The 25,704-nt window shown below is 38.6% G+C and overlaps 1 protein-coding gene across 2 annotated transcripts; it reads right to left on the minus strand.

The window, feature by feature from the left end:
- Window positions 1-3,920: 3,920 nt before the first annotated feature.
- abca7 (ATP-binding cassette, sub-family A (ABC1), member 7) lies at window positions 3,921-25,497 on the minus strand. 2 transcript variants are annotated; one of them, XM_046856948.1, is made up of 50 exons: window positions 25,392-25,497; window positions 24,773-24,846; window positions 24,595-24,688; window positions 24,097-24,238; window positions 23,876-24,003; window positions 23,455-23,576; window positions 22,653-22,850; window positions 22,372-22,464; window positions 21,910-22,147; window positions 21,611-21,750; window positions 20,563-20,679; window positions 19,554-19,751; window positions 19,263-19,468; window positions 18,890-19,066; window positions 18,312-18,534; window positions 17,849-18,070; window positions 16,676-16,880; window positions 16,385-16,498; window positions 15,473-15,644; window positions 15,244-15,375; window positions 15,031-15,170; window positions 14,778-14,915; window positions 14,429-14,652; window positions 14,285-14,342; window positions 13,720-13,922; window positions 13,378-13,462; window positions 13,201-13,221; window positions 12,940-13,085; window positions 12,483-12,607; window positions 12,310-12,402; window positions 12,020-12,215; window positions 11,812-11,906; window positions 11,694-11,726; window positions 11,505-11,610; window positions 10,992-11,066; window positions 10,732-10,901; window positions 10,465-10,642; window positions 10,256-10,371; window positions 9,728-9,872; window positions 9,471-9,594; window positions 9,190-9,319; window positions 8,346-8,469; window positions 8,175-8,237; window positions 7,604-7,710; window positions 7,375-7,516; window positions 7,073-7,207; window positions 6,794-6,897; window positions 6,312-6,404; window positions 5,110-5,353; window positions 3,921-5,024 (listed from the first exon to the last, which is right to left on the minus strand). In XM_046856948.1, exons 2-50 carry the CDS (start codon window positions 24,836-24,838, stop codon window positions 4,698-4,700), a joined length of 6,927 nt encoding a protein of 2,308 aa, XP_046712904.1. In that variant the 5' UTR covers window positions 24,839-24,846; window positions 25,392-25,497; the 3' UTR covers window positions 3,921-4,697. The 2 variants fall into 2 exon arrangements, with proteins under 2 accessions (XP_046712904.1, XP_046712905.1); XM_046856949.1 differs by lacking the exon at window positions 13,201-13,221.
- Window positions 25,498-25,704: the final 207 nt, after the last annotated feature.

Here is a 25,704-nt window from a genome sequence, read left to right on the forward strand (position 1 = left end):
CAACAGTGCAAAGTAATGAGAGTGTGTTTATAGGACTGTGGCGAGAATTGCGATGTTGTATAGTTTAGAGAGTGGCATTGAGTAAAAGACAGGAGATGGAGCTGGAGGTAGTAGAGTTAAAGATTTTGAGATTTTAGAGGGACAGTGCATGTAGGATATTTTGGAGACACAGTGAAGGAGGTGAGATTGAGATGGTTTGGACATATGCAGAGGAGGGACATGGGGTATATCGGTAGGAGAATGCTGAGGATGGAGCCACCAGGAGGAAGGAAAGGCTAAAAAGAAGGTTTATAGATGTGGTGAGGGAAGACATGCAGGGTTGAAAGAGGCAGATGTAGAGGACAGGGGGATATGGAGAAGGATAATCCGCTGTGGCAACCCCTAATGGGACAAGCCGAAGAAGAAGAAGAAGAAGAAGAAGAAGAAGAAGAAACTAAACTAGTTGTTTGACCTCAGGTTACTCATAAGCTAACTAAAATTATTCAAGAACGTTTGTAATTTTCTTCTTTTTTAACAATTGTCTTATTTTCCAACAGGACAGTGACCACAAATACACCTCTAAGTTATGTAAAAGCTATCTGTTCAAGAAGGAGTGTGATGGAGAGCTGCATCAGATGACCTGGCCTCCACAATCTCCCGATCTACAGCCAGTTGATCTAGTTTGGGATAAGTTTGAACAGAGAGTGGAAAAATGAAAAGCAGCCAACAAGCACTCAACACCACTGAGAACTCCTCAAGATTGTTATAAAACTATTTAAGTTGACTACCTCATGAGGCTGACTGTGTTATATCAGTGTGTTGCAGGATCATTCACAAGAGTCTGTCATGAAAACATTTCTCTTTGTTATCAAGGAAAATTTGTGGTTTTCAAATTTTTTACTTGTTCAACATTTTATTTTTTCAAACTGTTACTTCAAGAATTTGTAGGTTTTCTTTCTCCTAAACCTGAGTTAGTGTTACAAAGACTTTGGAACGTTCTGGTTTTGTCAGCATGGGCTTCCTCCAGGTTTTTTTGTTTTCCTTCAAACCCATGGAAACCTACTGTGTAATGTGTATTTGAGGGTATGTATGCGTCTGCATGGTGCCACAACAAGCTGCTAGTGGTCTCCCACTTCCTTTATTTTGTGCAATACATTGTTTTGTTTTGGCTTAGCACTTGATACTCCCAAAAGCAATATAAAAAAGGTTTATCACTGTATGCAATGTATTTCGATTGTATGATCATTTTTAAAAATCCTCATAGAATGTTTTATGGTTTTATTGATAATAATAGGAATTCGTTCTAGTGGAAATTGTAATAGTGGGTCTTTTCTGAGAATTTGTTGCCTTCTATTGCTGGCATGTTATGTCTAGTGGATACTATGAAGGACCAAGAGAACAACTTGTAGATCACATAATGGTATCTACTGAACACAAAATAGGATCATTAGGACATAACTGAACATGTAGATTCCAAAACGTTTTGGTTATTCCAAGATGTTATTTGGTAATGGCTTTAATGATTGAAGGAATTAATCAGAAGTGGAAACATTTTCTGTTATGGTTTCTCTGTTTTAGTTTTGCAGCAGGGCACTACAGTGTATTCCAACCTCTTTCCCAATTTTTTTTAGCAGCCTTTATAGGGATAAAGCATTTACTTAATATATATGACTGGATAAACGTTTCCTTTTTTACCAGCACCTCAGTAACACTGGGAAACACTGCTCTGCCTGTTGCACTCCAATGCCACATGCCACAGTGTCCATGCTGTGCTCAGAATAGTCCACAACTCTAATAATATCTACTCAGTGGTGCTTTTATGGCTGGTCTTTTTTTTAACTACACTTTATTAGGTAACCTGGTCTTGTCCCTACACTCATTGGCTCCTCATGGAAACCTTGTAACTTTGAATGTAAAATCCAAAAGATGCTATAGACAAATTGTCAGCCCTTCTGTTAGGAAAAAGGAACAACCACCGATACTCCACTCATCTCAGTGACCTAGTTTTTATCACCCAAATCATATGCTAAGTTATGGTCCAGTCACTAATGGCATTTTCTAGCCCTATATTAATTAGTCAAATCTGATAGAAAAAGCTCTCACATTCAGGTACAGGCTTGTCTAATACATAATCAAGTCATTATTTGGGTTTTTGGAGAAACAAAAGAGTTTTTCAAGTGTCCATCATATCCTATTCAGCTCCATGAGAAAGAACATAGTACATTGTATTCCAAATAACTAAAAGGCTTCATTTAGAAAATTAGAAAATTTTTAATATAATCTGCAAAAAATATTTTCTCTACAGAATAATCACCTTTCAGATTTTTAGACAAAGAACAGTGCTGATTAGTTCAAATGGAAAATGTTAGAGAAGCCATTCCAATTAAACACAGTGCTCATTTTCCTTTTGTCTCTGAAGTACAAAGTACAGTGCTGGAGTGCTTTTAGGGGAAACATTAAATTGTCTTGAAATACTGGCTCACAGAGGAAGAAAAAAACAACTAAAAAACCTTGTAGCAGGGTCACAGTGACCACATCAATGGCAGGGAAAATTGCTGAGTGATTACACTTGGATTCGAAGTGATTGCAGCATAACTGCTGTTGTCAGTGTGCCTCAACCTTCACTGCATTCGCCACTCTTCCTAGAACACTTAAAAGAAGACACACACACAATCACTCTGAAATAAACAGGATTTTTTCCTCCCCAGGTTTTCTTCTCAGTTGTGCTCCAGAAGCCCTGCAACATATTGTATGCTTTAGTGTTTCTCTGTAACACATCAAAAGATACAACACAGAATATAAAATAAAACCTGTATATAAATACTACGCCATGTCCAGACTGTCGCTGTTTAGCATCTCATTTATTTTCCATCACAGCTTCTGTTTGAACCTAAATAAAGTGGAGAATATAATAAAGACAATTTCTACAAATCACAATATACCACAATATCAGCATATCTTATCATTGTGAGATTATGCCTAAAAATTAATAAAAGCAGAGACAGCAAAAGTACACACATCCTTCGCTCAAATAAAAGTACTGATACTCGTGTTTTAAAAGATGAAGTGCTGACTACACTTTATCACTTAAGTTAAACATATCAAAAGAATCTTGTTACCTAATGAATGTATCCTGGCTGCACATCCACTATATAGAACACAAGCAGGGAAAAGATGATGATGATCAGGTGATCAGGAAAGTCTCTGTTCTCAGTCATGTTTACATCTCTGACTCCCTCTGTCTCATCCACGTTAACCCCATACTTCCTGTTGCCTTTTCTCTTGCTCGTTGTTTTTCTTCGTAAACTAGTCTACGTCTGTGGTGTGTGAGAGCCAGAAAATGGTACGCCAATGGTCGGTTAAGAAGCAGCGCAGGTTGATGGGCTGAAAACGGCACGCAATACAAAGAAAAACTATTGATCACGTCAGGAAATAGATTAAAACTATAGCAACGAGTCGGTTTTGAAAATGTAAGAAGTAGAAAGTACAGATATTTGTGTAAAAAATTGTAATGAGTGAAAGTAAAAAGGTCTCTTAAAAAAAAGTACTGATACCAGAAAAATCTATTTAAGTACAGAAACAAAGTATTTGTACTTTATTACTTTCACTCTCTGAATAAAAGGGGTGAACAAAATTGTACATTAATAATGGTAAAAATTATATTTTTCTATTTCTAACAGATGAAGGCAGTATAAAACACCATTTCTGGAGATATAGAGAGTATTTATCCATCGTTAATTCAAGCGTTATTACATAATGCTACAAAAAGATTTGAATATCTTACATTTTCCCCCCCAAAACATAGTAGAAAAGTGTTTTATAACACCCTTGATATTCTAGCATATTTTGCAGTCCGATTTCTTTTTTTTTTTTTTTTTTTAAGCATTACATCCTTTCTCAAGAGAGATAAGCGAGATGAAACTCAAAACATTACACTAATACTCAGCATATACATTTATTAATGTTTTTGTAAATATAGAGGAATAAATAATAAGTGCAATACTGTGGAGTTAAACGGAGTTTGCATTTGTAAAAAAAAAAAAAAAAAAATGACACAAGTACTGAGATGTGCAGCTGGATTTGAATAACATGCATGCAAAAACTCAGAAACGTGCACGTGCCCAAGCCGATCATCAGCTTGGGAGATCAAAATATCATATTTTTTTTTTAACATGTACTGCACATTTCAGTGAACATCGCTTCACCTACGCAATATACAATTTGCACCATTCAAAAAGATTTTTGAGTTATCGATACATTCCGATCAAACAGTGTTCATCAGTTTCACGAGTGCAACTTAGTTTGAATTTACATTTTTTTTTTTGCCGGCGTGCATCAGAGATGTGCGAATTTGCCTAAAACCTTTTAAAAACCTGATGGTTTTCAAGGCATAGTCACTCACACACTTACGCATAATTATAAAGCAAACAAACAAACAAGCAAAAAATAAAATTCTAAAATCAATAACAAACTTCAAGTCAAAACAAACCGATTTGCACGACATACGACGTAAAGTGCATTTCGAATCAAACAGCAGTTTTCAGACTATTTACAAGAGTGGTCCTGAGAGTACTTCAATACATTGTAGGTAGATTGAAATAAATACAGATTAAATGAAATTTTAGAATCGAGCAGAACAAGATCGGAGACAGAATGCGTGTTCGTGTTTTGACTACAAAAAGCTTGACCAGGTCTTTGCTCTGAGATTTCTCTTCTTCTCAGCACTTTAATCCATTAGCTGGAAAATCCACCAGAGGCTGCATTTGCAGTTGCTGAGGTTGCTTTGTTTCATTCCACTTGCTCTCCTTGGTCTTTGACCCAGCAGCTTCTGGCTGACTGGATCTGGATGATGATAACAGACCTAGTGACTGAGCAGCATTAACTCGAGATCTCTCAGGCTCAAAAGAAGATGCTTGTGATGGATATATAGTTTGGCTGGATTTCTGAGTTGTGTGCCATTGAGATCCATCTGATCCACTGTTTATGGACACCTCTCTTAGTTGGCCATCGTCATCCATCTGCTCCTTGGCAAAGTTGACAAACACCTGTGAAAAAGCAAAGATCTCTTTTTCAGTTTTTTTTTTAAACGATCGCATGCGCCAATGCAATCAGCTGCTACTGAGTTCTGACCTGGTCTAGTGTTGTCTGAGAGACGGAATATTCCGCTATTCCCAACTCCTCGCTGTTGTTTGACAGAATGTCAAAGACATGAGCGAGAGAGCAGGCGTGAGTTGGGAGCTGATACTGCAGAACGTTGTGGTGTCTCTCCTTTAGCTCAATTCCAGGAAAGCAGCTCTGGATGTAGGCATCCACGGGGCAGGGTTCCGGAGATGATGCGGACAAGCGGAGATTAATTGTATAACCGTCTCCAAATCTATGGAAGAAAACTCACAGCTGCTACTCACGATATGCATTGAGATGATGCTATATTCAATCACAAGACTGAACCGGGGACCATTGGAGCTGGATGCAGTATTGGTCCCTGCTGCACCACCATGACAGTTGACAGGTTTGAACTTTCTGGCGTTTAACAGTGTATGACATCACACTGATATTACATGAAAAAAAGCATGTACTATATTAGTATTAAGTATATTTAAACACACTATTCTGGACTAAACTACACTATATTATTTTTTACATCTCCTTCTTTGCTTTTCTTTCTTTTTTGCTCTCCCTCTCCTAAAAATGATTTTAGTAGTCCAAAAAACCGCAGAAATCTTCACCACCATTTCGTATCCACTTTAATGGGAACACCTCGACACTTGCTCATTCAAGCAACTGTCCAATCAGCCATTCGTGAGGCTGCAGTGCACAGATCAAGTGCCTCAGGTAATCAAAATGCATGTCAAATTTTGATGACTTAAAAAATCACCTTAACTGAAATAGTTTGGCTTTGTGCTGGGATGCTTTTTTGCTCCCAGCGCTTCTTACCATGGTTTAAAAAAGTGGCTGCTCGAGTTCAGCCTTCCTGCCATCTCAAACCCCTATGGATCACAATGTTTGTTTGTTTTGCACCATACTGTGTTAACTCATTTGTGTGGTCAAATATTGGGAGATCAGCTGTTTCTGATATACTCAATCCTCAACAACCATGATAGGGTCAGTGGCACTTTGCCCCCATATGTGTGTAAATATGTTCCAAATAAAGTGACCAGTGCATGTATGCTGCTAAAAAAGTATTTATTTCAACACCTGACACTAACTCAATCAGGTATTTTCCATGTGTCTTCAGTATAGAAAAGTACAGAAACATTCCTAATTTTAGTTTGAGGTACAATATTCCGCATTTATTAAATATAGGTACACTCTTTAATTGTTTTTTTTGGTACCTGTTCTTGAGGTGCTGCACTGAACCCAGACACTGGAACCTCCCATTGACCATGATGGCCATGCGAGTGCAGAGAGCTTCACATTCCTCCATGCTGCACAAAACAGCTGCAATTAATACAACCTCTCTACAGGAGCTTCTACAGTTTATTTGAACTGACAAAACATATTTATCTACACACAGACATATATTTTCAAATTCATACAATTTTCCCTGAATATTTAAATGTCTGTCCATTTAAGAAATAAACCCACCACCAAACCCCCAAATTTGAGTTCAACAAATTGCTGTAGCATCACTGCGTTCAGACTGAACTGAGTGGAGAATTTGGTTTTATAAGATGAGAAAAGTGCGGGATGGTTTAAGATAAACCCTTAACTTTGACACTGTCATCACTACCTGGTTTGTGAAAAGATAATGGCTGTCCATAACAATGTTATAGAAAAGAAATAGGCCTAAAGTGTAGTGCTGTACATCCTGTACCTGTGGGATGTGAGAATGACAGCTCGACCTTCTCTGATGACGCTAAGGATACAGTTCCACAAGAAGCGCTTAGCCTTTGGATCCATTCCTGTTGTGGGCTCATCCTGAGAAGTTTCACAGAGAACTCTTCAGGAATTAGACAAAACACTAGATACACTTGTTATACAGAGTTAAACATTAATTACTATTCTGCCTGAAATGAACATATTGAATAAAATCGTAGACAGAGTTTTATTGTATATTATGTAATGTCGTTTAATTGTTAGGATAAATGCTGACCAGAAAAACGACTGGCGGCGCGCCGATAAAAGAAATGGCGGTTGAGAGTTTGCGTTTATTGCCTCCGCTGTATCCTCCTGCTTCTTGCTCAGCATACTGTGTCAATCCCAGTTTTTTCACTCCCCACCGTGAGACCTTTTGGCCAGAGATCAATTATTAACGTTGGCTAAAACATCAAAAGGCCGGAGACCTTTTTTATTCATTTGAAAGACCTAAAAATTATTTACAGCGTTCTGTCGACCAAAATGTATTTCAATGTATTTCGTTTGACCAGCCATAATGAGACCTATAACGTCTAGTACCTTTGCTACATATGGCTCAGGGACGCCTCTCAGTCGAGCGTAGAACTCTAGGTGCTCTCTTCCAGTCAAAAGGTCATTGATGGCATCAAACTGAGGACAGTAACCCATAAGCTGGTGCACGCTGTCCATGTCATTCAGCACGCTGAGGGTTCAGTTAAACAGAGTTTCAATCAGTTGTACAGTCATTACATGCAATTATAATGAGCAGTAATGGGAAATAGAGACTGACCTGTAATTATTGAGAAAAGCATCTCCATAGGTAATGGTGGTATCTCCTGTTAGCATGCGAAATGTGGAAGTCTTTCCAGCCCCATTAACCCCGAGAAGCCCGAAGCACTGTAAGTAAGAATACATAGACTTCATATTTTCATCATTTTAATTAGTGGCCAAAACTGAAGACTAGAAATTGCAAGTGTAATTTAGTAATAGAAAGTGTAACTGTTTATTTAAGGTATTAAATGTGCTTGTCGTCTAGACACGTTCACGTCATCATTCACAACCGCAACAACACAGTGGAACTTGTTTTTATAGTTCTGCTTATTTTCTATTAAATAACCACATTTTTATTATTTTCTTTTGCAAATTATTGTGTTTCACTTGGCACACATATTTCACTTGTCTACATATGCTTGTAAATAAGTCTATTTTAGCACAGTGGGTGGGGAAAAAAACTCTGTTTTGTTAGTCAATGTTGATACAAGTTATTTCAGTAATTAGCTTCAATTAGTATTAGTCATACAACCAGACAGAAATGATGTCTGATTGAAATTATGTGTGTGATATGCACAATATCTTTGCACCTCTCCCCGAGGAATGCTAAGACAAAGCTGGTTCACTGCTGGCCTCTTGCCTGCCTTATAGACCTATAAAGATTTAAGAACAGAATAATTCGTTTATTATGGAGAAAAGAACATTTTCGAGGTTCACTGCTGACTTTCGCTGATTTTGCATGCATTTTGCATCTTACAAACCTTGCTCAGGTCTTTGACAGTGAGAATATCCTCCCGAGTGTTGTTGCTTTTCACACGTTTCCTTTCGTTTGCCACATCCTCATCCTCTGGGCCCAATGGGGGCAGGACAGGATCAGACCACAACCTTGGAGAAAATGTATTTTTAAAATTACACTGACATAACCATTAATCCAACACAATCTCACAGCATTTCGTGATATAGTCACAAAATTTAATCTGTTGATTCGTGTTCATTTTCGTGTCACTCAGCACGACTGCCTCCTTCTGGCTCGGTCTCCATAGCTACGGAGGAAGAGGCTCACGTTGTTCTGTCATGCTGGCAGAAAAGCCAACGGTAATCTTTTTTTATTATCCATTTTATCAGAGAATAAGGCAGAAAATATACAGTTAGGGTAAGGTTTAGAGTTAATACTATAATAAATGTGTGTGTCTCTAATTAACGCAGTCTCCTTAATTAACCTGGAGAAGATATTTACTGTATTTTGACTGAAAGGAACCACTGACGATGGTTTATAATAGCGAGTAGCTTACCGAATATAAAGCAGTAAAAACAAGGATAAAATCTCCTGCTTAAATGTTGAGTGCTGAAGATTAAAAAATAAATAAATAACAACAGAGAAAAGAAAAAAAAACAGTGTCTGTGTTATCCAGTGGCAGAAAGAAAATCAAAAATAGTTCCTATTCAAATACATTACATAGAAAGTCGTCCTCAGTGACACGAAAAAAGAGGGAAATTCATGTCCATGAACACGGATCAATAGATTAACTTTTATGACTATATCGCGAAATGCTGTGAGACTAGGCTGATTAATCATAGCAGTATTTCAACAGTATTTCTGTGTACCTAAAGCGTATGAAGAACTTATACTGAAGTAGTACAGTGAAAATGAAAAAGACAACACCCTCGACTGCCATGGCAAATAAGTTCTTCCCTACAAAATCCCATGCCAGTGGCTCCAGTGTCTGTTTGTTTCCTGTGAACAAAAAAAAAAAAAAAAAAGAATGAAAAAACTAACTATTGTTGACATACATATTGCCAGAAAAAAGGTCAAGGCCACTTGTATGGCTGTATAAAGGAAACCATTTCATTTAGTTTCGGTCTTGTTTCTGTAAAAGGAAATTTACCAAGCCTCTTGAAAGCATCTGAAATTGCCTGGTTTTTAGCCATGTCAATAAGACCTCGCCCAAGACAGAAGTGCGGAAAGATCAGAAAGACCTTCTTCAGGATCCTATTGACCTCATTTAAATGCTGCGGATAGAACAAAGCGATCAAAAAGGTGGACGATAGAATTTTACAACTAAATTAATTACAACCCCATCAATTACATTTGCCCATGTACACATATGGAACAGAAAGACAACTTAAACATGACTTTTAATACTTCATCAACAAAGAGCTCGAGGACGAAGGTGGCGATGCTGCCGTTGATGCCGATGAAAAGGTTGATGGAGGTGAGCACCACATAGGCTGTGCTGGGCACAGAGAACACAAACGAGGCAGGGTACATCAGTGGAGTTATGGACCAACTACAGTAAGGCAGAAATGCACAAATATTAGAATCAATATATTATAATATTTATTTGTTATTAGTGAAATCATTAGTACTTTTAATTTGCTTATAGTTATAAAGTTACTGAAACTTGCAGAAAAGTTACAGTTTTACATGCCAACTTGCCAGCTGTTACTATACTAATTATAACAGAAGATTCACATTACTAAAAAACTAATTCGATAATGCTGCAGTAACAAACTATAATTCGTACATTCTATAGGATGACGGTCTCCTAATGTTAATATCAGATAGAGACAATGTCCCAGTGCCTATCACACTAAATCTACTGCTTTTACTATACAAGTCTCTCAAAATCCACAAGAACTTTCATACAATCAAACCATATCGTTTCATTACCCGTAGAGCAAGAGAAGCAGCACTAGCGCAGGAAGGTTTTTTTCAGAGACATAAGACTGCTGTTGGAAGCTTATAAAGATGAGGACCACCATGGTAGCGGGAACCGTGTAGTTCAACTGCCCGAAGAGAAAACATGAGACGAAAGATGCATTCGACAGACTCAATTAAATTGTATTAGCCACTGTATTATAAGTTTGACTGAAACTAACCATGTCCCATATAAAGTTCGCAGTCCAATACAGAATGGGTTTCACCCCACTAACAAACTGAAGGTGCTTAGACTTGCTGACTCTCTCCTCGATCAGAAACAATACAAAACTTGCTGGGACAAAGGACATGGCAAAAATCACACATATGGACACCAGGACGTCCACAGAGGTGGTCATTCTTAACAAAGAAAAAGACATACAGCACGGTTATTGTTAATCAAGCGAATTGACAAGAGAGTCTATGAGAGAACCCTGACATGTACGTACAAGGCCATCTCTGTGAGCTGCTCCTTAGTGAGGTTAAGTGGATGATTATAGGCTGTTATTCCATACTTCCCTCTTTCTGGTCCTGGAGGAAGACTGGCACGGAGCAGTCCGTTGTTCATGATGTTCACAAATGACACCATGGCATGCCAACCTTTATTATTAAACCACACCTAGGAAACATAAACCACAGAACTAAGAACACAGAACAGAACTAAATGTAACTTGGAATTGTGGGAAAATTGTGGGAGTGTCTCTCTTACCTTAACATTGTTTTGACTACTAAGCCCAGTAAGAAGGCCTGGTAACCTGTCCAAAAGTTGATCAAGTGAGCTGTTCTGTAAAAAGCAACAAAATTAATACAAGAATAAGTAAATGCTGGCATATAAAAGGTAATACGGTGCAACCTCGATACTCATGGGGCTACGTTCTATGAGCCCTCGCGAGTAACAAAAAAAATCTGACTCTCCTTTTGATGGTTCCTTTTTCAAGGGGAATTGTGCATGTACAGTAAACTCAAAAACTCAAAAATTGTGAATTACTTGTCAAATGTTTTCTTTACTACTTTAAATGAATAATACAATAATAAAATAGTTTTTCGAACATTTTTATGTAATTTATTAGTACAAACTCGAGTTACAAATGAAAAGGTCGCGAGTATAGAGGTTCCACTGTTCTTGCTTTGAGTTCCTGCTAATGCCCTGCACACTACCTCTTAATTACATGCCTGTGTGAAAGACTAAAGAAATAATTATCTGTATGGTTAGAGTGCATGCCTGTGGTATTTTGTAGCGTGTTCTGATAGCCACTACAGACTCTTCTAGCTGAATGATGTCTGTCTGACCGGGTAAGGTTTCAGTTCCCAGAGAGAATCCTCCATACCTGTAGACACATTTCATTTACTTTGATTATTATTTACATGAAGCATGAAGTATTAAGTGTATTACCTGTATTATCTAACTCACCTAAACTCATTCACCCACTTTTTAGTCTTCATGCTAGATAATAGAACAATATAGACGTATAAGTCTGTGAAAAACTTACAATGAAAAATAGAATAAAAATTTGGGTCTAAATGGAGACCTTTTTTTTAGAATCTGTGGATAAGTCTTGATGAGGTAGTCAGAAATATTATGGCCGGTCAGATTCTGCAGTAGATCACCTGTCGGCCTTTTTATCTGTAGCCAACATGTGAAGGAACATAAAAAAACAACATGATTTTGTAATTAAAATTTATTTTGCTCCACACTGAGACATATGAATATAAAAAGACTGATAGAAGTGCAATAACCTGAGGAGGAGGCAATCCTCCTGCTCCTGCTGGGCATTCAGGTAGCATTCTGCGAACATCCTCTGTGCTGCATTCGCACCCAGGAGAAGTCTGCTCATTTGTCCAGTTGGCTTGGTTATAAAGCTGCCATGTTTTGTAGGAAATCTGGGGTCGCAAAAACACCGTCCCTGCCTCATTGACATCACACTGGTTCTCCCTGTGGATTCAGGATCACACCATGTTTCTCAAAATGTATCATACCATCAGCTAATGTCCTAATATATGCTCATGCAAAGTAGGAAGTATCCTACATCTGTGACTCCATGCACTTGGTCCCAAATCCAGGCGGATCCAGAAGAGCATGGAGGAGATTTTGGATTTCAGGGTTCTCTGGGACATCGTTGCTATAATAGAAAGAAGTGTGAGAAAGACCTGGTGCATATCAGTAAAAAACAGTCTAACCTACCTATGGCATTGTGGGTACCTGAAGAAAGTGTACTGTTCGCCGTACATCCATGGCTGCAGCTCGAGAGGGGGATACTTTCCAAAGGGTGGGACAATAAGGCTGAACAGCAGAGCCACCAGCACAAACACAGCAGGCAGCACAACCTGAGAAGAGTTTAATAACAAACATTTTTTGTTTTCAACAGCTTATTTTGTTCCTTAAACTTATCTAAAAGAGCAATGCCAGCAAGCTTTCTTTCTTTCCTATTGCCATTCCCTCATGTTTAATCAATTTCTACAGTAAAACAGGATTTATAACATCTTCAATGGTTTCTCTTGTTTTTGTTTTTTTTTGCCAATTTAGTCAATGACTGTTTCTGAAAGTGTGGCGATAAAATAATCCTTATTACAGATCTCATGATGTAACTGTAAGCCAACCTCCTAATTTTTAGAGAAGATTTGAGTTTGTGTAACTGCAGTACCCGACAACTCCGTACCTGTGCTATGAAACCTCGGCGGCTGCGGAGGGCATACTTTAATCTCTTGGTAAAGAGTGCGCGGAGCTGCTGCCGGGTCAGACCCCAGCCTGTGAGGGTCATCCCACGCTGAACATTAGTACTCAGTGGGTCCGTTTCATTCGCATCTGTGTAACAGAAAGGCGCTTTATGGTTAACAGCAACTCATTACCGCATTACAAGCTTGTGCAAACGAATTGCAGACATATGACGTGCAGTATCTCAAAAGTATCTGCTTTGTACCTGTCGTATACAGTTGTCTTTCTGTCAGCATTGAGAAAAGAGGTGAAATGAAAAACAGCTTTCAGTCACTGCACACAGCTCCAACAAGTTGCCTACTACACTGGTTTCTGCGCAAGAAACAAACTTCCCTTACGATACAATGGTGAATATCTGCAAATAGGTAGTGCTTCATTTTACCTGTGTCCCAGTCCTCAGGCTTTTCTCCCACTCCTTCTTCTGGGTCAGCGTCTACACCTGTATCTTCGGCCACCTTCAGAAAGATCTGAATGTGCACATGGAGGTGAATGCTATTACTTTTACTAATCTCTGTATAACACACTAATAAATCTGCCTCCATATTCCACAGGACCAACATCATGCAAGTAAATACATAAAGACTGCTGAAACAGTATCTGATAATAGAGAAACAATCCACTGGGTTACAAGATAAAAACTAATGCAGTGCAACTTCTTTCCTTTACAATCTCTTAATAAATTCTCTTAGATAACATTGTTCCTGCTTTGTATTAAACTCCTCACCTCCTCTAGCGTGGTATCTGAGAGTCCATAACTGACAATGCCAAACTCGCTCTGATGTTTCTCCAGCTCAGCCAAGAAAAGGGCGAGAGTGCCATCCTCCGAGGCAGCATGAGGAAAGTTGATTACTGCCTCTCTGCCCACATCTTTTACTAGTCGAACCCCAGCAATGTGATGTTGGGCAAGAGCCAAAAGGCCACTCACATCTGGAGTATAAAAACACAGAAACAGTAAACACAGAGACAGCATTTTTCCCCCTATTAAGAAAAATATATTTGATGTTTTTATAAAAGAAAAAAAAAATTTATATATATATATATATATATATATGTATGCTAGTCATGTTGTCATGCAACAGTCACATCTTAATGCAGAGCTCAAACAGCGTTAGTGCGAATGCATGACACTCACTGGATAGCTTACTAATAGATACTTTGTCCTTTAGCCATGAACTTGCTTTTTCTGTAGACTAAAAGTCTCTCTGAACGTTGTGTTTACTAGTTTCTGAGGCAAACATTAGAAAGTCCTGGTCCGAGCAGAATGCTAAACAGAAAAACACTCTACCCACCTGATCCACAGATCTCATTTCCAAGTCCAGTGTCATCACTCATGGAGGAATGACTCTCCTAAAACACACAAAACCAACACCGTGTGGCTCAACAATCAAAACTATGTCACAGAGCTCGGATTTTCTGAGCTAAAATCTGCAAACCTTCATCAACGTTGATGCTGAGAGATTGGCGACACTTGTACTGCTTGGTGTGAGACAATGGATCTCTTTCTTCACTATGGTGAGGTAATATCCTGTACCCAAACGAGCTTTTAGGAAAAGTGGTGAGCCACAGCAACACAACTTCCCCTGAGAGATGATGGCGATGCGATCGCCCAGGAGATCGGCCTCATCCATGTAATGTGTAGACAGAATAATGGTACGATCTAAAAAATAACAACAAATTTAATAGCATTGAAAACTAGCAATTAGATTTTGTATTCGCTTATCGATCCATTTCTCGATATACTGTGACTCAAAAGGGAATAAAACAGAACTCAAGCAGAACAACCTTTCCGGTATTTGAGCAGTAGGTCCCAAATCCCACGTCGTGAATAGGGGTCCACTCCGGCAGTGGGCTCGTCCAGGACAACTACCTTAGAACCGCCTATAAAGGCTATAGCTACTGAGAGCTTCCTCTGCATTCCACCTGGAAAAATCAACAAAGGTGAAGAAGGTTGAAGCAAGTGTACCAACGAGTAAACAGAAGCAAGGCTTTCTCTTGCGCTCGAACGCAGGGCGTGAGAATTCTATTCTTAAAGCACCTGAGAGGTTCCTGGTCTGCTCGTGCCGTTTGAACAACAGTCCCACATCCTCTAGCAGGGAAGCCATCTCCTCTTTAACCTCAGCACTGCTCATGCCTTTAAGACGGCCATAGAACCATACATGCTCTTCCACAGTAAGCCTAAAGAATAATCAATCGCAAAGCCTTAATATATACTCAAGCAAAATGCTTTTTTATTATATTTAGGTCTTACATTGGGAAAAGAACATTGTGTTGGGGACACACTCCCAGAGTTCTACGGATGATGTCCATGTCCGTGCGAATGTCTTTGCCCTTTATGTAAACCGTGCCAGCAGTCGGAGGGAACAGTCCAGTCAGAATGGACCTGCCAATGAAGCCAGATCGAAGAGGCTGCATATAAATCATCTGATGATTGACAACATTCGACACAAAATTTTGAACTTCTTAATTCCATCTCTTACATCGTTGTTGTCTTGCCAGCTCCGTTGTGACCCAGGAATGACGTGATTTGCCCCTCATAGAACTTGAGATTCAAATGATTAACAGCAAGCTTGGCCCCTTTTTTATATATTTTCACCAAGTCATGTATGGCAACTCCAAGGACGAGATGAGAAGGTTCCTGTTCAATTTGATCTGTAAAACAGTTCGAGTCAACAAGTGATCCCAAAGTGTAAATCTAACTTTGTAGACTTTCGCATACAGTGTTTGAATTGTGTACTTACTGGGGGTGTAACGGTACACAAAATTCACAGTTTGGTACGTACCTCGGTTTTAAATTCACAGTTCGGTTCACTTTCGGTACAGTTATGGGGAAGAAATGCAAAACATAAAATTGCTTGCCATTTTATTATTATTTTATTTTGTTTATTATTATTAACATTTATGAACATCAACATCGATATTGATGTAGTAATCAATTAAATAAGCACAAAAATTGTGTTTAAATAATATTGAACAAATAAAAAAAGATTTATTCAATAGTTTACATTAGACCCCATTTGGGTACAACAGTGTACACAAGGTGTGTGTGTGTGTGTGTGTGTGTGTGTGTGTGTGTGTGTGTGTGTGTGTGTGCAATATAAAATCCAAATCTTTTCTAATTCACGCTCACACCGGTTTGCGAGTGGAGGGTGGAGCCAGACCAAACAAGCGGTTAATCTAAGCGGTGCCCGTAAACACGAACACACACACACACACTGAAACAGAACACAACGATTAGACTAAACAAACTTGCTTAATGTGTCTATAAGGGAACTCAGATTTTAACCACAAGTAAAAAGGATTGCCTTCGGTATACATGTGCACCGAACTGAAAGGCCTGTACCGAAAAGATTTGCTATGAATATGTGTACCTTTACACCCCTAGTACTTACTGTCTTGTTGATCGTCTGGTACTGGAGGAACGTGCATGTCAGCCTCCAGCGGTACTCCTCCCCAGTAATTTAGCTTAAAGATAAAATACCAAGGCCGGGGAATTCCATACTGCCCTGAAAAAAGGAAACACATCATACTAATAAAAGGTCATGCATACATGCAAACACAATGATATAACTAATATTCATTATTTCATAGATATCAATAAACACGTTTCATACGCAAAAAAGAAGGAAAGAAAGTCTTGTTTTTAACCTATATATCATCCTAACAGTATCCTTACTCCTGACCTGGGAACACAGCTTCTATGTACCAAGTGGCCACTCCATAGATGAAGGCATCCACATACAGCATTATGATTGAAGTATTGAAGTTGTATGTGTCTCCTTCAGTAGGACTGGACAGAAGATTAAACCACTGAATACCCACTCCTTGCTCTTCATACTGGGAAAAGTACTCACAGCCAAATCCAAAGGCTACTGGAGAGAGAAAGCTCTGGAAGACAAAAAGAAATCTTGAAACATTTACATGACCATTTCAAACTTATATATATATATATATATATATATATATATATATATATATATATATATATATATATATATATATATATATATATATGTGTGTGTGTGTGTGTGTGTGTGTGTGTGTGTGTGTAGACTTTGTAAGGTGGTGCCTGGTTGAAAGTAACCCAAAATCTTTTAGTGATTTGTGCTCTTGTGCACTGTGGAATGAGAGAACAATCATCACAGAAAAGTGCACTACCATCATAATATAGTGATTATAATCAAATTTTGTAAGTGGATGAGCTGTACCAGCAGGAGATCAAGCGCACAGGAACAGGCTACAGTCTGCACAAATGGCACCAAAACTAAATAGCTGAAAATTGGAAATGCAAGACTTGGCCTTTTTACAAACTTCAATTAACCGGCATTGTTAAATCCGTACTCACTGTATCCTTAAATTCTCGTTCTTGGCTAAGATGAGGGGAACATGATGAAGTCTTTGCCTTGACATTTCATTTCGCTGTGTGTTACATTGTAATTTACGTGACAAAATCCTTATTAAACAACTCAAATCCGTCCGGTTGTTCACTTGGCTATTTGGATGACTGCTTTAATAGATATAGCCCTAGATATTTATACCATTGTTGTGAAACAAAGCCAAGGTAGTCTTTGGGACCAAAACTCATATATACATGTCTCAATCATGAGCTCTCTTGCTAAGTATTTGAAATCTTTCGCCATGCTTATCCAACACTGATGAATAAATGTATGATCACATGTGTGAAGAATATTCACTCGTCTTATATCCCCAATCATTATTCTTTCATTTGTCACCCATTACAATTAATATACAGAAAACATCACTTTCTAAATAACAATATACCGACCACCAGAATAACTGAATGGACTCTTGTCGTCTACCTAAAACACAGACATGTAACTGAGATTGAATCTCACTGCGAGTATTCTGTGCGTGCTCGTCAGATATTCCCTCCAGGCCACACAGAGCACATAGGGCAGGTATAGAGAGAAGTAGATGAGACCTCCACAGGCTGCAGCCAGATTGGCACGGGAGAAGAACGTGCTGATGAGGAAGCACAGCATGATTGTGGCTGTGGCAAAGGCGGCCAAAAACAAGAAGATCACAGCAGGGTCACTGTAGGGCAAGATATCTCCCAACTGAAGGGAAGAAAACAATCATGTTTTTAAGAAGCATGTTAGAATTTTTGGCACGTTGCTTTATAGATTACTAACAAAGTCGAAGTCAAATGTCCATTAATAGCTGTTTATATATTATCAGTCCCCAGGGGTCATGACGCTTTTTTTGGTGTGTTATTTTTGAGTTCCTATAATAATTCACTTCTAACACTATTCTTTTTTTTTATATTCCATCATATTGGTGCTGATATCTTAAACCCACCTTGAGTGCAATAATGAGAAGGCCAGCACTAAACAGAAAGGGCAGGTAGCTGCTGATGAACCAGCTGAGCCAAAGCCTTCCTGAGCCCAAGCCCATGATCTTCATAGTCTCCTTCAGTCGTGCCTCCTTCTCATACACCACGCCTTTAATGATCATTGCCACTGAGTAAATCCACGCCAGCGTCATGAAAAGAGGAAGCGAACGATTTAGTACGCGCAGAAATCTGTAAAGAAACAGAGCAAAAGAAAAAGAGAAGTAATTAATGACTACGGCTGCTCTTTAGAGTCTGTAACGTGGAACTGATTATTACTAGTTGCACCACGGTTCTTGACTCTGGTTGGTCAGGTGGTATTGATTCATTTTCATTTTTCTACCAGCATGACCTCGCTTTCTTACAAATGGCAGCGTTTATCACCTGGCTAGCCCTATGTTATTATTTCTATAGTAACACCTTTCACAGGTCATTTTGTCCTGTATAAATAAACATACAAACCCGTGTCCTCTCGTGGCATACACATAAAATTATGTGACCAATGTAGCTTTTGATTATGGAGCCCTAAAGCTTATTAGATACCTACACGTCATCCACAAAGCATGGGTAGGGCATCTGCTGTATATATATTCCTGTATTTGGTTGTTTGCCGCTCAGAACAAGTGTTATTGCTCGCTCCACTAAATCCTGCACGTAGACGAAGCCGCCCCATACATATCGCATATCGCTGAAGGGCTCTGCAGCTGGACCAGGATCCCAGAACCTACAGAATACAGTTTTCAGATTAGCAAAAAACGGCATACTTCTTTTACCACAAAGCTTTAAAGGAGTGTACGGTGTCAGCAGACCGTCGGACACGAATGCAAAATGATTTAATACATTAGATAAATAAACCCTAATTCTGTTGAAGTAGATGACTTTGTTTACAAAGGTAATCTCACCTAAACCATCATACTTACTTGTCTTTGATCTTATTTGTGCGTGTGACATCATCTATGTCCATGCGGATCTTGTACTTGACGTGAGGAGGAAGCTCTGAGTAGGAATGATTTGGGAGGAGGAAGACTATTCCAGCCCAGAACTGCCGATCCTCCAGCAGCTCCAATGCCCGCTCCACCAGCTGCCCTTCAGTGGCCATTCCCTCCAGCTTATTTGGTGAAAAACACTAAAAAATAACGCACAGATTTAAGCGTTAAAATTGTGGTGGTACCGGCGATACTCTGCACACGATTACTGCACACATATGTTACTTTTGTGAGTTGCGACAGGAAGCCAATAGTGTTATTGAAATCTTGATACAGGTCCAGCCATGTTGCAGGCTCTCCTTGTTTCTCAGGAGGGTCTGAATTAGGCGTGGAGAGGAAGTGGGCGATGCGAGAAGCTGTCCATGAAGTGTTCTTTAGTTGGAGATTCACCGCAACAGCCACCTCGGGTCGCCTCAGCAAATCCTGCGACACACAAAATGTGCCTGTTACATAGCAAATAGCTTAAAACAGCAATGTACATATTTTTACAGAAAAGAAGAAGAATTTGGGCGCATCATATTGAATAATAATAATTCATCTACACCACTTGTTTGAACAATATCTATAGCTTACCGTAATTTCCGCACCCATATATAAGCCGTGGCTTATTGTCTATAAGCCGAAGGTGTCTACATGTGTAATGTACTTTACACAGGCTTTAACAAAAGACACATTACACACGGTGTAATGGGTAAAATATGTTGCGCTTCCTTTAGGAGCATAGCGGTATTTTGGGAATAGCATGCTACTGCATTTTGTCCGGTATTACTGCGTATTTTCTGATGCTCATTTCAAGTTTCTGATGCTCATTTCAAGTTTCTTTGACTAACCCATAACTCTGTTGCCAAGAAAAATAAAAAAGCACGAGTTTTGGAAACCTGTCTGTGCTTATATGATTTCTGTTGCAACTGGAGTTTATCTTTTGGCATCGTCGTGCGTTTAAAAAAAACGTTTTTTTTCTCCCGATGCCGTGCAGCTCAGAACACAGGTGAGGTGCGTTTTTTGATTTCTGTTCGGAAATTTCATTGGTCTAATGTTATGTCGCTCAGTTTTTTGGCTTGAAGTTTGTGAAACCGGGAAAAACCCAGGAAAAATTCATAAATTAGCCGCTTCGTTGTTTAAGCCGCGGGGTAGGTAGGTTTGATTTGGGTGCAGATATAGACATATGGCTACTTTAATATTAACCAAAATTTTCTAGAGACTTTAAAGTGATATTCATATACTTATAGGTAACCTGTAGCATACGGATCTCCACACTGCTTTCCATGAAGAGCTTCAGCCTGGGTCCCACTTCCTCCCATGCGGCATGAATCTCCTCCACGATCTCAAAGTACTGGAAGGTCCTGTTCACCTGAGAAATGTGCCACAACTTTAACAGACTAGCTAATACAAAATAGTATTTGAAACAGTGCCATGATGTGAAAGTCATGTATTCATTTTACAATGTCACAAAGTAATTGGGTTTGAGATCTAAAGATGTCCATGATTGAGATCAAGAGATGAATTAAAGAGGATACATCAAAATTTCAGCTTTAATTTCCTAGTATTTATAACTTTATGTCAAACTAATTAGAACATGACACCTTTTGTTTGAACCCAGCCATTTTCCGAATGATCAAAAATACTGTTCCAAACTTCTACTCTTAGATTTCACATGAAACAAATTCATTTTTTGATAAAATGACAGTTGAGGGTGCTGGGATTTTAACTTAGATATGACGTTTTGATCAGAAGTCCACAGATACATTTTGTCTGCCAACTTACAAAAAATTAAAAAATTAAAAGGCTCAATCTAATTGGTAGGAACTTCAATATGCAGCAAGACAATAATCCAAAACACATCGAAGGTCTTCATTAAGTGTAAAAAATTTACGTTTTAAGGAAAAGTATTAGCCCAAAAAAGCATTACAGAAGAAGAAAGCCACAATTTGAAGCCAGTGGGTCTCCGGCTTGATGCAGTTATTGCAAAAAAAAGGAATGTAGAACCAAGGATTAATTGTCCTTTACTATAAAACTATCTGTTCCAGTACTTTTGATGCCATGTCCATATTTATCATTTAATCATTAAACCCAAATGTCTCAGCGCATGAAACCGCAAAAGAAAACATAGAATTATTTTTTGTGAATAAAGACAACTTTGGAAAAGATACAATTTTATCATATAACTTGATAAAAATGTATCATGAATGATTCGACAAAAACAGGTTTGTGGTCCCTAGTAATCACTAGACTACCTAACAAACAAAAAAAAAAAAGCAAAAAAATACCAAACATAAAAGTACCTCTTTCATGATGCTCTGTGTAGCAGGAGTGTCCGGGGTGTAAAGAAGTTTCCCAATAAAAAGTGGCTTAATGCCTCTCCATATAATGCGAGAAAGGGGATTCGACTCGAGAGTTTGAATCAGATTTTGACAAAATGGAGCTAAAAATAAATGAATAAAAAAAAAAATAGACAATTAGAGTTGGGGTAAATATTTTATATAAATATTATTTGTAAGATTATTATTTGTCATTAAATATGAGGCGGAATTAGTATTTTTATGTTTTTACAGACCCTGAGTAGGAACTGAAAACTACTCACTGGTAGTGTTGTCTAAATCCACGATGTTTTCGTACATCCCGTCTTTACCTAGGAACGACTTGATGTCCTGGTCTTCATACCAGTTAAAGGAAGGAATCTTCTCGCCGCCCACCTCAGGATGTCCGCACATAATCCTGGAGAAAGCTTGGAAGCTCTCACGTGGGAGCACTGAGCTGTTTTCTGGAAAAAACAGCCTCAGTTCGGCATTCAGCTCCGTAAAGCTGGACAAAGAGGATATCTGGAGCAAGATTTTTCAGAATATGAAATGCGATGACAATCACATTTGTAAAGGCATTGCACTAAAAAGGCACATTTTCTGAACATAGCGACATTCATTAGGTGTTATTTCAACTATCCATATTATATTATCATCAAGCATGTTTTATTTAGGGATTAAACACTTAATAATATAAAAAATGTACAGAAAGGATTGCAGTGGATGACTGAAAGATTGCTACATACGTCATTCATAAGTGAGACAAACTCCGGAGTCAAAGAGGAGACGGTCCGGCTGAGCAGTCGCACTTCAGCAGCATTAGAGCGGAGTCGCTTCCTCTGTCAGGGAAAGATGCAAATAATTTTTTTTTAGAAATCGAAGTAGCACAAAAAAAATGAAAAAATGAAAAAAAAAAGACTGTCCTACATGTGGACAATAAAAATGTCAAAATCTTTTTTTATGTATCTGTGAATTTTGATGTATCTTATGAATCTATTTCAGGCCAAACTTGTGAAAGAACGCTGACTGTGAAAATCTTGCTGAGGTTTAATTCTGAAAGGAAGATCTGCTCGGCCTGCTGCAGCAAATCCGAAGGAACATCACACAAGTACTGCTGCAGCTCGGTGAATGAGGAGTTTCCTTCTTTCACTGTGAGGTAGCTTTCCAGAAGCGTGGCGTTGCAGATGATATCAGACGAACGCAACCCGGCGCCTGCCAGCGACACCTGAGGAACGAGAAAATAAAGAGTTTATTTATTTATTCAGCCTGACAATTGTGTTTCGATTCACACTCCTTCGTGTGTATTTCCTTTTTGATTTACACATTTTTATTTATTGGCATGGGGGTACACATATTTGTAGAATATTATTTTAAAATGATGCAAGCAACAATACATTTTACCCAAGCTTCTGTTTTCATTGTCAGATGTAACAGATATGGTCTAATGATGTTTGTTAGTAAAAGATAAGTGTGAGAGATTTTGTTTCAAACTGCCTTTGCCCAATTTCAGACTATTCCACTGTCATAAACTACTATTCCAGAGTGTTTTCCTTCTTTAATTATGTGTTTCTTTCCAGTTCTGAGTAACTTGAAAAAACATTTTTTTAATATTCTTTAATATTTCTACATCTCACTCCAGCTCTGTAAAAATCCAACATTCAATATTGGCCAGTACAAAACCTAAGCTTGCTAGTAAACATCTTGTGCCTTAGAATTGCTATTGACTGTCTTTTAACAGATTTGAATAGGACAATTTCAACCCTCAAAACAATAGGAGTGTAAACCTTTGCATTTGAACAATATGCTATTTATACAAAATTCGATCGTACCACCCGGAGGTTGAGTTTCGCTCTCAGTAACTGGTCTACAGCTGAAGGAGGAAGGCTGCAGTTGGTCCGCAAAAAAGAGGAGAACGTCTCATTGGCTTGTAGGTACTCTCCTACTGGCAGATCTTTATGATAAAAAAAGTACATAATGCTATAAGTAACAGTTACTATTTCTTTTTGATCACACTACACAAATTAATAATCATTAAGAATGACAAATATGGAAAGCAGTTTTGCTCTGGATTTGCACAGAGACCAAGTAACTACTACTACAGCTTCTTAAAATAAACTCCAAATGAAAATCACTCAACAAGTGACAGTAAAATTATGGTGCGAATACAGAATTCTGCTCCACTCTTCCCTTTTACTTTAATGTGTATTGATTTATTTGTGTCGTTTAAAGCGTATTAGAGCTAAATCCTACTTGGCCAAGCTTCCTGCCTCTCCGCCAGTCTCTGAACAGCAAGCGAGAGGTCGTCTAAGGCTGACAGGACAGTATGATTGCCAAGGTTGGTGAGAAGGGTCCTGCCATCCACGAATATTCGAGAAAGTCTGAAATGTACAGGATCCAAAATAAACCTGATATAAAATACGGTGGAAACGACATCATAATTTCAAAGGACATAAAGAGAAGGATCCACTGACATCGAGTTATTAAAATTCCCCACTTCACCCGGAGTCTCTCCTGGAGTTGGGTAGTGAAAGCATGGGTTGTTAATGTTGCAGATGATGCCCTGAACCCATGCTAAAGTGCCGGCAGACGGGAGAGCTTTGTTGGGGAAGTGACCTGAAATCAGAAACACGGAATTTCACTTCACATCTTTACACGCAGTAAAGCCACTGTTATGGTCTGACAAATATTTGGCCAAAGACAAATTCTAAATGTATAAAACATAATCTAAGACATCAAAGTAAATGATGAACAAAAGCTCAAAGCCGAGATTCAATTATTCGCAATTGTAAACATGCGAATAATTCACACAAATTGGTGGCGCGAAATATTTGATATGAATATCAGCATATTAAAAAGCAAATAGACCACAACACAAAAGACATCTTAAACTATTCTGGCTGCAGCTAATCAGCCTACGTGAATTCACATGGATAGCAAGGCTCAAACAAATAGACAACCACTGCACTTACACTGGCTGTGCTTGTAGGGAGGGTGCGAGTGACGTACTGCTATAAGTATGAGGAACAGGAACAGTGGCCAGAGCAGCTCTATGATCAGCTGGATCTGCAAAGAAGCTCATTTATCTTTTACTGTAACAACAATATTAAACTGTGTGAGATGAGTGATGACGCAAGGCAATGTGGGTACCTTGTTCCTCCTCCGGTAGATGAAGTTCTTCCACAGAAGGAGTAAAAGCTGGGTTCCTATGGCCATAATGGTATCTACAGAGACGTGATGAAAGGATGGTTATGATTCAAACAAGATTGAAGCCTGAATTAAAAGCAAGCAGTGGATGAGCAGTGAAACACTAAAAATCCTCATTAGAGTGATTGGCTTAGAGAATTAAGGCTTATAAACCTCATCATGTGCACGTGTAAAAGCAGAGGCTTTTTCTCCATGGGGACACAATTTAACTGTGTAAATAGTTAGATATAAAGTCATTTGGCTAATAAATCTATTAAAAACATGTATTTTTGGGTAGACACTTTATGGTCACAGAGAGTATATAGAGTAGTATATATTTATGTAATCATTTATGTATCCTTTTTTTTAATGCCACAAATAAGCGTTTACAGTCTTTTATTATTATTATGATGGTCTGTTCATTCCAGAAGTTTCCATTTACATGCATTAATAACCCAATAAACCTGCTGATCTGGTCCTCCTGCGATGCTCAGGCTCCTATTTCACCTTCACCGCACTCTGCTGCTCTGTTACTCTGTATCTCTTACGAGGACATATCTAAAGTTCCTAACTACATATTTACCTTGTCTTCTTGTTTATGTTTGGACGGTGCATTACAAATAAACGTTGCTGTTGTTCTCCATCCGGACTGGAAGCCGGTGTCGGTTTGTGTCAGAAAGCAGGAAGAGACCGAGAAAGTGGGCGGGGCTTGTAGGAAAAACATTGCAACCACATTGAGCTTCCAGCCAATCAAATACAGCGTTTGTGGTGAAACCCCGCCCCCATCGTGGTTAACGTTTACAACAGCTGCTGATACTTTCCGGCAGCTTATTTAGGGTATAGAAGAAGTGATGGGTTATGTTTCCGTTTTTGGATTTTTGTACTTTATTAACGCT

Source organism: Silurus meridionalis, chromosome 9 (assembly GCF_014805685.1).
Source record: "Silurus meridionalis isolate SWU-2019-XX chromosome 9, ASM1480568v1, whole genome shotgun sequence".
Lineage (NCBI taxonomy): Eukaryota > Metazoa > Chordata > Actinopteri > Siluriformes > Siluridae > Silurus > Silurus meridionalis.